We start from the raw sequence: 14,502 nt of genomic DNA, 5'->3' as shown, positions 1-14,502 counted from the left end.
TAGCTCCTGTACCTAATGCATATTGCTGCAAGAGTGACAATAAACGAGTCAAAGAAAAAACATCTTTGACAAAACACGAAGAGTCATCAGCGTATTGTCTAATCTTAAAAAGCTGGCCTTTCGAGCCCGGAATTAGAAAGCCCTTAATGGAAGTATCTGCACGGATATTACAAGCGAGAACCTCAGCACATAAAATATAAAGGAGGGGGGACATAGGGTCTCCCTGCCTGACTCCACGCTCAAGAGAAATTCTGTCAGTAAGATAACCATTGACGATTATTTTCATTGACGCATCGCTGTAAAGAGTAGAGATCCATTTTTGAAAAAAAGGGCCTAAACCAAGCTGCTCAAGGACCCGAGATAGGAAGGAGCGATCCACTCGGTCAAAGGCTTTCTTTTGATCAAGGCTCACAAGAATTCCAGGTTCATTTGTAATGTTGACATGATCCAAAGTATCTCTCAGCAGGGAGAGAGTATCAAAAATAGTTCTGCCTGGGACAGAGCAGGATTGATCTTCATTTATGACTAAGGGTAAAATTTTTGCGATCCGGTTTGTGAGAGCTTTAGAGCATAATTTGTAGTCAACATTGAGCAGTGAAATCGGGCGCCAATTCTTCAAATCTTTCGAATCACCTTTCTTAAAAATCAAACGAGTAACACTTTCTTTCATAGAAGGGGAAAAGAAGCCTTGTTGAAAGCTAAAATTGAATAAGTCGACGAGAATCGGACCTAGAACGGGAAAGAAACGACGATAAAACTCGATCGGTAGTCCGTCAGAACCAGGAGTTTTCCCTGTATTGAGTTGTTTTGAAGCGATGTTAATTTCAGACAAAGTCAACAAACCTTCGCAGGTATCAGACTCTTCTTTGGACAATTTTTTCTCGACCTTTGACAGAAATAAACTTTGGATTCGTCCATCTACGGGTTCTCGAGTGTACAATTTAGCGTAAAAAGCGGCATGAGCGTCGGCGATGTCCTTTTGAGTGGTGACTTTGTTTCCGCTCAGATCGTAAACACTGTTGACAATTTCGCTTGGCGCGTGAGGTCTCGAGATTAAAAAAAAATTTGGTAGGTTTTTCACCCTCTTCTATCCACTGCGCTCGGCTTCTAACTTTAACCGATTCTAATTGTAAATGTTTAAGCGTTTTCACTTCGTTTTCAAAATGTTCCACTCGTTGTTGAGAGTCTTTTTCGCCCGCGAGCAAGGCATGTTTAGCTTGAATTAATCGATTAGTGAGAGAAATCTTTTCACGGTTTAAGTCACGATGTTTTCGTCTGCTGAATTGAATCGCTGTGTGGCGGATAGATTCTTTAACAAAATCCCACCACTCATGAAGGGAAGAGTAATGATCTCGTATCGAAAGACAATTTTGCAAGAGGGAATCAATAATTTCACAAAAGGTAGAGTCTTCGAGGAGTTCTAAATTTAGCCGCCAGACACCAGGTCCGTGAGAAACAAAATTATCTAAATTGCGAGTCAGCACAACAGAATCATGATCTGAGAAACAACACGGAAAAATTTCACAAGAAACCGTGGGATTAGTCAATTCCGAAGAAATAAAAAATTTATCTAACCGGGAACCGATAGTTTTAGTCGAATTAAACCAGGTACAAAAAGTTGAGCGACCATGTGCTTTTCGCCAAATGTCAATCAGATCGTGGAGAGCGCGAAAATCTCGCAGTGTGGCAGAAAAGGAATTTTCAGATCCTCCAAATTTATCGAGAGATGACTCAATAGAATTAAAATCACCGGCAATAATTTTCTGGGCGCTTGGAAAGAAAAAATCGTGTATCTCATCATAGAAAAGCTTTCTCTCAGTAACATTTGTAGGCGCATAGATATTTACCAAATTAAAGCGAAGTTTACCTAGGCTAATTAAAAGACTAACCAGTCTTCCAGAACTGTCTTTTTTCCACTGTTCGATTTTGAAAGGAGAATCTTTAGAAACAAGTATGCAAACTCCACCTTGCTTTCCTAGGGCGGGAGACCAAAAGCTTGGGCCTGACCACGATTTTCTGAGTAAATCAATCGCTGCGGGGCGAGCCACTAAAGTTTCTTGTACACAAACAAAATCATATTTACCAGAGCGCGCGTAATCAAAGATTAAATCTTGCGTTGCAGTATTTCCGAAACCACGGACATTAATAGTGCAAATTTTGGCAAGGAAAACAGATAGAAAGGAGACAGTTGATTGTAATCACAACTAGATAAAAAACGTGTTAATCACTTACGGTTTTTTTTCTTTTTCGGAGAGCGTGAATGTCCCGTGTTCAATTTTTTTGCTCTGGGCTCGCCTGTGGAGCCTTCAGAAACCTCAGAGATTGATTTTTTACCAGTTACTAGTGTCGGTTGAGTCGCTTTTCGCAGTGGAATATCTTGAGGTTGTATTTTCGCAGGTCTTCGTTTAGTGTTGGGCGGTGTGCTCGGAATAGAGAACAGTTCTGGGGTTTCGGTCATTTCGGTCGTTTCATCAGAGGAGAAAAAATGTTCGTCTGGGTCAGCAATCGAGGAAAGAGTTTCAGGGTCGTGTTGTATCATATTTTCGTCGGTTGAAGTTTGTGCTGGTGAAGCGTCGTCGTCTGGACTGTCTTCGGTCTCAGTGGGAAGGTCGTCATTCATCTGGTGGTCTGAGTCGCAGGGCTCGTCGTTCTCAGGAGTTGTTTCTTCAGTTTCGGGAGGAGTTTCTTCAGTGTCGGGAGGAATTTCTTCGGTTTCGTCGAGTTGAGAAGCTGGTTCGTCAAATAAGGTCGGAATAGGTTTACGGGACCAGGAGAATGGACAGAATTTAGCGCGGTGGTCGGATTGTTTACAGATGCTGCAGAGGATCGCATTCGGGCACGTGGCTGCTTGGTGGCCTGTTTGTTCGCAGTTGTAACAAGCTATTTCGTGGCAGGAATTGGCGAAATGACCTCTGAGATGACAGTGGCGACATGTACAGGGTTGCTGGTCGTATCGAACGTTGATTAATATTTTTCCAAACCGGATGAAATTGGGTATCGGGTTCTTGAGTCGTACGCGGTAATGTCGAACGCCATCCTGCACGTTTTCAAAGCCAGGTAATTTAAAGTATCCTCGCCGGTGATGTAAAACGTCACAATACTTAGAGAGTCGGTGGATAATTGCTGAATCAGGCATTTCATATGGAGCGTCGAAGATCTGGACATAGGTTAAAGGACGATCGATGTCTTGCAGGGCGAAAGGTTGACCTTGAATCTCAAGGGTGTTAAGTTGGAGAAAATTTTCGCGATGTTCAGCACTTCGGAAGGTCAGGACCACTTCACCATTGGTCTGTCGTTGTATACAGGAAATGCTTTGAGGATCAACTTTCGCAGAATTCAGAGCGTCGATGAAAACATTCGCAGGAAGGCGAGCACGTGGATTCACAAATGCAGTACACGGTCGATCGGGGACGTCGTTATCGGTTGAAACAGAAACTTTAACATCTTTAACGGGCTGGGCAGGTCTTGTGGCCTCAGCATAACTCACGTCAGGATTCGCAACAGGATTATCGGATATCACTTCATCGTTTAGAACAGGAACATGGTCGGCCCAAGGCCGTGAAACAAAATCAAAACTCTCACAAGTTTCACTTACACTTACATCATCACTTCCCAACGAGTGGGCGCTGGCCTCGGCCATGAACTTGAATATCTTTCACGAAAACCCGAAGGTTTCCGGACCCGCCCGAAACTTAAACGAATATACAAAAACCAATCGCTATCTCACTTGATCTTAGCCAAAAGGCCGAGAAGCGATGCCGAAACATGCCCTGGGTGAGGGGCGTGGTTGAGGGATCCTTCCCACGGTTTATGGTGGATAGTAGCAGGTCGCCCCCACAAGCCCTTGCGAGTCCCGCAGACGGTCCCAGAGGCTGACCCGTTTGGTATCTCCTCACTGTAAGATTTTAAAGCCAGATACACACACCTACGGACCTAAAACATTGTATGATAGCTTTTTAGGACACGTTATGTCTCTAGGGACCCCTCCCTCCCCTCCCTAGGGAATAGTGCTTCAAATCGATGCTCCTCAATGTGTTAACTGGGTTGAGGAAAATACATTAGGGTTAGGTAACGACTTCGGGGTTAGGGTAACCATTTCTTAGGGTTAGGGTAACAATTTCTTAGGGTTAGAGTATCAATTTCTTAGGGTTAGAGTAACGAAACTAGGGCTTTAGAATTTCAAATTCGACTACACTCAAGTATGTGGCCGCTTTACAGCCTGAACCTGGCCGATAACAAGCACAATTTCGAGCCCATTTCCTCGTCTTCGACCATACCACAGGGAAAGCACCGGTTCTCGTCCGATCACCGAAGTTAAGCCCTATCGGGCGGGGTTAGTACTTGGATGGGTGACCGCCTGGGAATACCCCGTGTTGTAGGCTTCATTTTTTGTCTTGCGAACATCTCTAAACGTTTTATCCCAATAAATAGCTCTCCATACACCACAATTTCACATGGAGAGCCGTAGGTGAGTGAGGAACAAAATCAAAGCAAAAAACGAGGGGGGGAAAACACCTTTTGTCGAAAATCGGCCAGCTAATGGCGAAAACTCTAGTGCGATCGACTTTTCTTACAGAGCGCGCGCGAGCGAGCGAGCACGCACGAGCGAGCGAGCACGCGCGAGATGAACAGTTTATGATGTCAAATTCTACTTCTGTGATATCAAATCAAGTGATGACAATATACTGACAATTCTCTAGCTGTCTAGTTCTGCTCTCCATGTTTCGCTCAGCCTTATCAGCGTGGTCTCACAGCTATTCTTTGTACGATAGGCAGTGATAGCATCACTGAGTCTGTCATCCATAAACTTACTGACTTGTTGGCCCAGCAATATTTCATAGACTTTATTTATGCATGACAGCACCGTGATAGGTCTATAGTTTGTATCACTTTGTTTATCATCCTTCTTATGTATCCATTCTCCATTTCTAATTGCTTGGTTAAAAATCACAGCAAGAGACGAAGCTAACTCAGTGGCGCCTACTTTAAGGATCTTAGGGTCGATCCTGTCATATCCCCTTGACTTATTGGGGTTTAGGTCGCTCATGACTTTTCGCAATTCTTCACATGTAATTTCGTTAAATTCAAAGAGGTTTTCATGTAAATCTCTCTTGATAAGTTAAGAGAGATCTTAATTAAGGTAGCTTCCTTCCAGCTTCATCTCCACCTCTGTTGTGTTGACCTTGCTGTCAAAGTGAATTTTTTAGTGGCTTAGACCAGCCTGTTGCAGCTAATCTGCTAGGGAGAGCCATCTCCTCTTCATCTGCTAGACAAAAAATATCTGGGTCCACGTATCTCATTTGAAGAATGCTACTGTTGTGTACCATTTCCATCTCTTAGTAGCTGGAGCTGATGCCACGAATGTGGACTGCTGTCTGACGCTGCTCGAGAAACTGGTTGACCTTTTGCAAGCCATGTACAGCTGAAATAAATTTCGACAATTTTCCGGTATTCATCCATTGGTTTCTCATCTGTTCACTGCACTGGCTACTGCACTGTTCCTTGGAGAACCATTCTTGGGAGCTAAGGATGTGTGTTCTCCAGTAAGATGGGTTGCCGGTTCTCATAAATTCACCACTCTTTCACAAAGAGCCACCAAGTTTCTAACCAATACAGGGAGACAGAGAGGAAATTATAGTGTCGTCATTCAGACATAGAGAGACTATTCCTTTTTCATTGCCAAAGGCTAACTAAACTTTATTGACAAACACGTTACACATATACAAGTATAAGAGTTTACTGACTTATAGTAATTTTACAGCATGCAGGTATTTCCAGTACAGTAGGATTACTGCGAGTAGTACATTTACTGAAATAAGTACAAAGTGCTCACCTTAGAACCCATACTAAGGTTGTTGTCAATAATTAAGACAGGTACACGTATAATCAATACACTACATCCTTCCCGGCCAACATTGTGAAATTATTTTATCAATAAATGTATTTAATTAGTAGTAAATAAAATTTTCATTATTCCTACTACTCTTCCTGACCTAGTGGTAACAACATTGCTCTCATTATTCTGAAAGGCTTGCTCATCACAATAACCTGCTGGCTCATTGCTTTTACAAGCATCAGGGTTGGTCATACCCTTATCGCTAGAACCTGAAGCTTTGTTTCTGTTCTCTAGTTCTTCAACAATTTCTGAACTCGAAATTGGCACATGCTTTAGATATTTCGTGTTCCGAATTAGAGTGGCACTGGTATCTACATTAACTACACCGAAAATGTCTCTTCCCTGCGCCTTGACAATTACATGCTTGGCTGATTGGAACTTAGAATCCAGTTTGCTAGGCCTCATGTTTGCGCAGAATACAACTTCACCTACTTTAAAGTCATGTAAGTCTGTGTGACATCTAGTGTCATGATAATCTTTAAGTCGTGCTTGGTAACTCTCACATTTTGCACGGTGTGCTTGCTCTAACTGTGGATCGGGACTAAGTTCGATGTGTGGAACCTTCATGTGGATTTTGTGGTTAAAGAGTAATTTGGCAGTTGAATTTCTGCTAATAGGATGAGGAGTTGCCCGATAGGACATGAGAATCTTCAGTAACTCTCTCTGCCATGACTTGCCCTCTGCGATTACCGCGCGAAAATTTTTACTTGAGATACCTGTGGAAACGTTCCACCTTGCCATTACTACGCACATAATACAGGGAAGCGCGAACATGCCTTATCCCACAAGACTTGAGGAATGCTTCGAACTTTGCACTTATAAATTGCTTGCCATTATCTGAAACAGTTTCCTCTGGAAAACCGAATCTCACTCCAATAACCTCACTAGAAGTTATCTCTTTCAACACCTGCACTTCAGGATACGAGGAATAGTCATCAATATAAGTTAGAATGTATTTTCCATCCATCGGAACAACGATGTCAACAGCTCCCTTGATCCAAGGACCATGGGGTAGCTTTATAGGCTGAAGCGGTACGTTTTTATTCAACGACTTATTTGGGACACAAGTGTGACAATTCTTAATCATCGTCTCTGCTGCTTCATCCATCCCAGGCCAACAAAATCTAGATCGAAGAAATTGTTTGGTTTTATCTACTCCCTGATGAGTTTCGTGCGCCTGCTGTAAAACTCTCTTTCTCAACGACCGTTTTGCAACCACGTTTCGCTTGGGGGCAAAATATCTGTTCAACGTGTCCTTGGTGGCTGCAAGGGTAGTGTTCTCACCCGGAAGAGTGCTGAATATTCACTGAACCGTGAGGCCAAGACAGTGCAGCATAGTCGCTCTCTGAGTTGCATCTGACTTCTTTTGTAAATCCAACACAACAGTGTAGATTTCAAATGAGCTCAGCCAGTGGGTCCACTCACTGTACAGGTTGGATGCCTCGATATTGAAAGGCAGTGGCAAGGAGAGTCAGTCCATCTCTTCTACAGCCTCGTTGCTGCTATGTTCTACAGATTCTTCACTGGTGTTTTCTAGGGTCACATCGCTGCTATGGTCTACAGGTTCTTCACCGCTGTTTTCTAGAGTCTCGTCGCTGCTACTTCCCTCTGTAGCATTTTGACAGTGTTATCCTTGTCGCCAGTTTGTAGTGTCGTCATTCAGACATAAGGAGACTATTCCTTCTTCATTGCCAAAGGCTAACTGAACTTAATTGATAAACACATTACACATATACAAGTATAAGAGTTTACTGACTTACAGTAATTTTACAGCATGCAGGTATTTCCAGTACAGTAGGTTTACTGCGAGTAGTACATTTACTGAAGTACAAAGTGCTCACCTTAGAACCCATACTAAGGTTGTTGTCAATAATTAAGATAGGTACATATATAGTCAATACTTTACAGAAATATATTGAAATAGTTATAACTTTGCCTGGAAATAAATTATCTCGTCCAAGACTCATTTCTGAGTGTCATGCCTAACTGCATGTTACCTTGTCAAAACACCATAATGAATTGCACACCATGAAAATGCCAAATCACAACCGCAAAACTCCTTGCAATGCAAAAATAGACAAGTGTAATAGTTGAAGGCCAAGGTACAACGACAAATCAGCACATTGCAAAAGCAAAATAGTCAAATGTCATCACACAAGGACCAAATAGCATATTCTTTGTTTTCACATCATGTCACAGATAATTATGCAATGGCCTGTGAACCGGAAGTCAGCCATGCTGGTGGACAAGTGGCTGTTCGTGTGGTGTGAAATCAAAGGGGATTAAGTTCAATTCAGGTCACAGTTGTTGAAGGTCTTTGTGTTGTGAGCACTTTATTACATCCATTTTGAAATCATTGGTGGTCCCTGTAATCTGATTGGCTCAAATTGGTGTGATTTATTCAAGAATTGCACCACTTTTTGCTCTATATTGCATCTTTTTTCCAGCTAATGAGGAGGTTACACTTAAAACAAAACAACCAATCAGATTTCAAGGCTTGTTTAAAGTAACCGATCAAATTGCAGGAAAATGAAAGACAAAGAGTATCATGCGGCAAATTTTGCAACTTTTGTTTCCAAAACTCTTATTTCCCCCCCTCCCCCAAAAGTGGATGAATTTAATTTCTTCCAGTTTTTCAAATGATGACAATGAGACCCTTCAGGCTGAAGACCAACATTCCAGGGACTTTCCCACTTTTCGTGTACATTTTGGTGAATATTTTGACAATTTTCTACCTTCTCAACCTTACAATCCACGCAATCCCAAGTCCACCAAGTCAGCAACAAGTGAAGAAAATCAAAAGCCACCACAAGTGTTAGATGTTTCAAGATTTTCTATCCATTGAAGCAATGAAATACATCAGCTTAAGTCTGTCGCTTCAAATAAAAATACATCCTGCTCCACAAAAAGTGGATGAATGTTTTCTGAAGCTGGTGTCAATGCCGCCATCTTGAATATGTCTCCATCGAAACAATGGCGTCTGAAGAACTTGACAAGGTCCTGAGTAAATTTTAAGCCGAGGTGAAATGATTACAAGCCAGAATCCCTTAAAATCATGCAGAGTGCCATTGAACGATATCTAAAGGGGAACTATCCATTGAGCATCATGCGATCGAGGGAGTTTCACTCCTCACAAGAAATCCTCAATGCAAAAGCAATTTCCCCGCATCAACAAGGAAAGGGAAAGAGACTCAACAAAGCTCAGCCAATCACACTTGAAGAAGAGTCATCCCTGTGGGAAAAAGGTCAGTTGAGTGATTTTAATGGAAAGGCCTATACCAATGTCAACTCCAAAAATTTGACTGAACAACTGGGATTTCGTGGTCGCCAAGAACACTGCGATGAATAGGTGGAAGACGTAATTATAAGACAGGGCGAAGATGGAACTGAAGTTGTTGAGTTCTGGGAAGGTCCCAGTAAAACACAGAATGGTGGTCTCACCATCAAGCAAAGAACAACACCACAAGCAATGTTCAGCACCGATGGCAGAAAAAGCGATCCAGTGCAGCTCTTCAAGCTTTGGTTGTCCAAGCAACCTGAAGGAATGAAGAACACAGGTCCACTCTATCTAAGCATCATAAATCGTCCTAAAGCAGCTTCCTCTAGTAGTACCCAAGACAGTGGTATGGAAGAGGTTATACAAAGCAGTGAGTTTGTTGAGACTGAAACTCCTTGTAAGTGTACTTTGTCATGACCCACATGCAGTCCTAAAATCGCACACTTGCTCACTTGTTTCAAGTTTTTTTGAGGGAGGGTGTTGTGTGTCAACTAAAAATATTGTTGACACTACATCTTGTCTTTTTCTTGTCATTGGGCTAGAATGCAAACTTATATGGAATAATATCCCTTTCATTTCAATTAATTCAAATTGTAGACAGTATTGTATTTAGTAAGACAAGTATGTTGGTAAGACCCAACAGCAACCCTGTTTTTGCCTATCATTCGTGCCACCTACAGGCCTATGTTGGAATATTTATACAGCTATCACTAAATAAAATTACACAGTTGAGATATGATGCATCTATGTCCCATCGATGATGGCACTTCAGGGTGATGTCCCATCAATGCTGATCAATGCTTGCTGACAGGGGCTTTGATATTGCTGACGCTGTTAGTTTTTATCAAGCTCGCCTTCATATACCAGCATTTACTAGAGGTAATTAACAGTTGTCTGCAGTGGAAGTGGAGGAAACTAGGAAAATTGCCAATGTACGAATCCATGTGGAAAGGGTGATTGGTCTTGTCTGAAGAAAGTACACTACATTGCAAGGAATACTTCCTATTCAGCTGGTGACAGCTGAGCAAGGTGATGACGTGGCTCCAATAGCCAAAATTGCAATAATTTGTTCTGCCCTAACTAATTTATCAGAGTCTGTTGTGCCTTCTAATTAGAGTATTTAGACCCTTTCTGGGTGTATCAATATTTCGTCAGGTATCGTGGGGAAAATATGATGTTTTATTCAGAAACAATTTCCTCTGCAAGGAGTTTCAAAGTTAAGAAAGATAACTTTTAGGCCTAATCCATACATTACAATCAATAGAATTTAATTAAACCTGTGTAGTTATTGATAATTATGGTGATTCCTGATGCTAATAATACCTTCAACCAACAATAAAAATGCCAAAAGTGGCTAATGTAGACTTAAAATTTTTTTGTATATGTAGCTTAAAAAAGGTTCCTGTTGTAATCAACAGGTATCATAACAAATAAATGCAAGAACTGAACAACTTTGGATATCAATTTCATGGTGTGCATGAAGGGCAAATCTATTCTCCCTCAGGCTCTATTCTAAGTCCCACACATGACATCTGAAACCACTGGATTTCGCAGTCAGGTTTGTCACAACCAATTAGCTAACTTTCTTCAAAAAACTGCTTGCAATAGTACCAGGTACCATCCTCATCACTGTCTGGTACTCACTGTCTGGTACTGGTGATGTTGTGGGTTGTGGTAGAGCACTCGAACATGTAAACCATCTCCCTAACAGTTCTGGGAGTACTGGCCACTGGGGTCCTCGAAGAAGACGCAAAGGAGACCACGTCCCGTAGAAGGGCCACATTCTCCCCGATAAAACGGCCGGGGACCCCGCAAGTCTGATCCTCAGCCACCAGAAGATGAATGACTTTCAGCAGCCGGCCCGCGATGGCCCGGGATGCGAGCTTGTAATCCACATTCAAGAGGGTGATCGGCCGCCAATTGCGAGGATCCAACCGATCACCCTTCTTGAAGGACAGGGAAATAACACCTCTGCGCTGAGAGAGAGAGAGAGAACCAGAGTCAAAGCAAGAATTAAGAACAGCGACAAGGTCAGCGCCCACGACCGGCCAGAACTTCAGATAAAACTCCATGGGAAGGCCATCAAGACCAGGGGCCTTACGTCTGGCCATCCCACGGAGAGCAAACAAAACTTCATCAACAGTGAGGTGACCCTCACACAAAGAAGATTGACCGCCCGAGAGAGAAGATGACAAATTCTCTAGGAGGTCAGCCTGAACATGAGGGTCAACCGAAGATGCAGAAAAAAGATCGGAATAAAAGGAAGACAAAGAGGAACAGAGGTCGGAAGGGGATGAAACAATAGAGCCATCCCCATCTCTCAGCGCAGAGATCCATCTGTCAGAACCATGTTTCCGCTCAAGACGCAAGAAATATGCTGAGGACGACTCACCCTCCTCCACCCACTTGGCACGAGAGCGAACCTGGGCCCCCCTGGCAGCCTGGAGGTCCATAGCAGCCAACTCAGCCAGGGCCGAGTGGTAAGGGCCAAGGCACGAGGAGGAGCCCAGGTCAACTTTAGACTTGAGGTGGTCGATTAGATGGACCAGAAGGTCACGGAGACCCGACCGAGCACTGGATTTATGACAGCAAAAGCGGATCGTAAGACCCTTCACGAGACTCTTCCCCGCATCCCACCACTTCACAAGGGAGGGAAAACGGGAGACGGAGCGACACCATGAAGACCAAGCATCCGAAATCAGAGCAACATACTCAGGGTCATTTAGAACAGAGGTGTTGAGCTTCCAAAAGCCTGGACCAGGGGGAACAACATCGGGGATCAAGAGCGAGAGACACACACCACAATGGTCCGAAAAAGGACAAGGAACAATATTACACGAAGAGACAGAAGAAGTACTCCCTTCTTGTATAAAAGTATTACCTTTGGGAAGTACCCTGTTCCAAAATTCCGTATCGGGTAACACTCTCTGAATAAACAAGTCCTTTTCAGTCCAGACAACAAGATCAGGAACTAGGATAGCATGTTGTCTTCATGAGGCTCTTTGATGGTTTCTCTGGATTCATCAAGCAAGCATCTTTAAACTTTGAATCAGTCACTTGTCCTGCCCTCTGCTCAAACTAGACTTTACTGTTGGACTGGCCTCTCATCAATTCTTTGATGTTTTCTGCTTCTTCTGCACTTAGTGCTAGCTCATCAGATGTCTTTTTTGACTTTTGGAGCAAATCCTGAAAGTCATTCTCCAAATTCTTATCATTGAATAGCTCTGTTAGGGGCTTTGGTAGGGATCTGGTCTCAGGAACAAATGCAGCATTATGAGGTGGATGGCATCTGACATGATTACCCTGAGTAATAAATACACCAAGTTATGGAAAAATAGATTAATAAATCAGTAGTAATAATTATAGTAAATATAATGTCTCTTGTTCACCATTATTAAAGAAATATGTGCAATCTTTGAGGTAATGATCATGTCATATCTTGCTAGAATAACACAACAAAAGGTACTTACAAAAATGAAAACAAAATACTATGTTCTCTCAATAAACAGTCATTCAAATTACCTGGTAATGGTCAACTACATTCAACAGTGTACCCTGAAATTCTTCTTCAGTGGGTGGACTGTTCTTCATGCAGAAGTACACATGAGTCCTTGTACTTTTCACTGTAAAATATTCACAATTATTATATTCCATTGTATTCATCTTGTATCAAGAAGGAATTTGACATCTGCAGATAATTGTAGAGAGAATATAGCTTCCGATGACTCTCATAAGAGAGATATCTTACCTTTGTCGGACAATTCAAAAAACCACTTTGAGCCCTCATCCCTCTGTGGTCCTGAGGCAACTTTCTTCATTGCTTTAGTCACAGACTTTGCACCTGAAAATAAACAAAAAATTTTAATACCAATAAAAGGCTAATTTTCAAGAAATAGTCATAATCATCAAGACAAAATGAGCCAAAAAATGCAAGTGTATACTGAGTACCATGCCAAGAGTCAAAGGAATTAAGCATTCCTTTTGACAAGATCCATGTTTTTAGCTGTAATACAAAGTCATGTGCCACCTCTGCAACATGGAACCCTGAAAAAAGAATTACTTTAGTTGCATTATAAAATATACTTCTGATCTCCATATTTGTACTACATATGTGATATGATATTATTGAGGATGCAAACTTATCATACCTTGTGTCTCACAGAGATAAGTCAACAGCTCTTTTGTCATAGGGACCTCACGGCTTACTGCTGAAGTTTCATTGGCCTTACTCCAGTTGACAACTGCTAACACCTTTTTGGTCCTAAAGATAATCAGTGCAAATGAAATGATTTTAGGAATGGTGTTGAACATAATAGAGGTTCAACATATCATACAAAGAAATCGAGTAGAAAGCATCTTACGAGAAAGAAAGGGGTGACACTGTTGTGTGTGCTGCTGATCGACTGGAATCATGCCTTGCATCTGTTATAACACACTGCAGGAAAATGGTAGAAATCAAAACATAAAAATGGTCACATTTCTCTACTCACAGATATTTTCAAGGTTTACAATCTGATATAAGATTTTATATCTTTGTACGTGCCAGTCTTCATAATATACTCCTAGTATGGCAGGTGTATAAGTATGTGGCCAAAGACAAAATGAAGTTAAAATGATTACTTGTACCTCTCCATTCACAGCATATGCAGGGTTACTCTTCACTTGTTCTTAAGCAGCCAACATCGACTCATTGGAAACCCTCTTCACGACTGTCAAGTAACCAAGCTTTTTCAAGACTGTTGAAGTGATTAAAAATAGAAGTATTTTAGAATGCATCTGGTAGGGCAGAAACCAAAGAAGGAACAGTTCAGTCAGTTTGAGCTATCTTGATAGAACATTCATGATTTAACAACCTGCAAACTGCTGTTGACTGCCTTCTCCTTGCAAGGAGAAAGACTACATGATTTTCAGAGCGTCTGAGAATGTGCATTGCTAACGTGTGTCGAAGGTCTTTTCTCCCTCTGACCCGATGTTGGCTGCTTGACAGAAACTTGTGTATTGTGTCTCTGTCAAGCCACAGGACAATACTCCATGAATCAATATATGAAAAAGAGAGACAGATAAGTGACCAGTTACAAAAAACAAAAACTCTAAAATACCGAGATAATAAATTTCTGTAAATTTCGAGCAAAAAATGAAAGAGTGCTCACCTCAAATTTACATACTACTTTGGAGGAGATCCTCCCATGATGGGGGAGGAGAGCCACTTGAAAGAATCTCCACCAACGCATGAAATTGTCACTGACACTACATGACTGTCGATTGAAGACAAGTGATTCGCAATCGAGGGGTTTTCCACAATAACAACATGATGTCGATAGCGTATTAC

The 14,502-nt window shown here is 42.0% G+C and overlaps 2 protein-coding genes, 1 non-coding gene and 1 pseudogene across 5 annotated transcripts; 2 read left to right on the top strand and 2 right to left on the bottom strand.

The window, feature by feature from the left end:
• Positions 1–2,224: 2,224 nt before the first annotated feature.
• On the bottom strand, positions 2,225–3,640 carry LOC149052726 (uncharacterized). The gene has a single exon (XM_089181589.1). It carries the CDS (start codon positions 3,638–3,640, stop codon positions 2,225–2,227), a length of 1,416 nt encoding a protein of 471 aa, XP_089037715.1.
• A 623-nt stretch (positions 3,641–4,263) lies between these two features.
• Positions 4,264–4,382, top strand: LOC149052725 (5S ribosomal RNA). Its single transcript, XR_016182131.1, has one exon. It is a non-coding gene; the product is annotated as a 5S ribosomal RNA (ribosomal RNA).
• A 4,412-nt stretch (positions 4,383–8,794) lies between these two features.
• On the top strand, positions 8,795–9,590 carry LOC149052724 (uncharacterized; annotated as a pseudogene).
• Positions 9,591–12,030: 2,440 nt separating this feature from the next.
• On the bottom strand, positions 12,031–13,841 carry LOC149052723 (uncharacterized). Of its 3 annotated transcripts, XM_089204685.1 has the most exons (7): positions 13,800–13,841; positions 13,535–13,608; positions 13,322–13,434; positions 13,122–13,217; positions 12,922–13,014; positions 12,696–12,796; positions 12,031–12,476 (listed from the first exon to the last, which is right to left on the bottom strand). In XM_089204685.1, the coding sequence occupies exons 3-7, from the start codon at positions 13,359–13,361 to the stop codon at positions 12,252–12,254; spliced, it is 555 nt and encodes a 184-aa protein (XP_089060811.1). In that variant the 5' UTR covers positions 13,362–13,434; positions 13,535–13,608; positions 13,800–13,841; the 3' UTR covers positions 12,031–12,251. The 3 variants fall into 3 exon arrangements, with proteins under 3 accessions (XP_089060811.1, XP_089060804.1, XP_089060802.1); XM_089204678.1 differs by lacking the exon at positions 13,535–13,608 and having other exon boundaries at positions 13,800–13,818; XM_089204676.1 differs by lacking the exons at positions 13,535–13,608; positions 13,800–13,841 and having other exon boundaries at positions 13,322–13,528.
• Positions 13,842–14,502: the final 661 nt, after the last annotated feature.

The sequence above is a fragment of the Pocillopora damicornis genome, chromosome 1 (assembly GCF_964200805.1).
Source record: "Pocillopora damicornis chromosome 1, jaPocDami1.2, whole genome shotgun sequence".
Taxonomy (NCBI): Eukaryota; Metazoa; Cnidaria; class Anthozoa; order Scleractinia; family Pocilloporidae; genus Pocillopora; species Pocillopora damicornis.
This window is presented reverse-complemented; position numbering and strand designations above follow the sequence as displayed.

What these genes read in the sequence shown, in the direction of transcription:
- LOC149052726 (XM_089181589.1), bottom strand. Translation starts at nt 3,640, where the DNA reads ATGGCCGAGGCCAGCGCCCACTCGTTGGGAAGTGATGATGTAAGTGTA.
- LOC149052723 (XM_089204676.1), bottom strand. Translation starts at nt 13,484, where the DNA reads ATGTTCAACACCATTCCTAAAATCATTTCATTTGCACTGATTATCTTT. An exon ending in TTCCTTTGACTCTTGGCATG is followed by an intron (nt 13,015 to 13,121) that starts GTACTCAGTATA and finishes GTTTATTTTCAG; the next exon opens with GTGCAAAGTCTGTGACTAAA. An exon ending in TTTTGAATTGTCCGACAAAG is followed by an intron (nt 12,797 to 12,921) that starts GTAAGATATCTC and finishes AATATTTTACAG; the next exon opens with TGAAAAGTACAAGGACTCAT.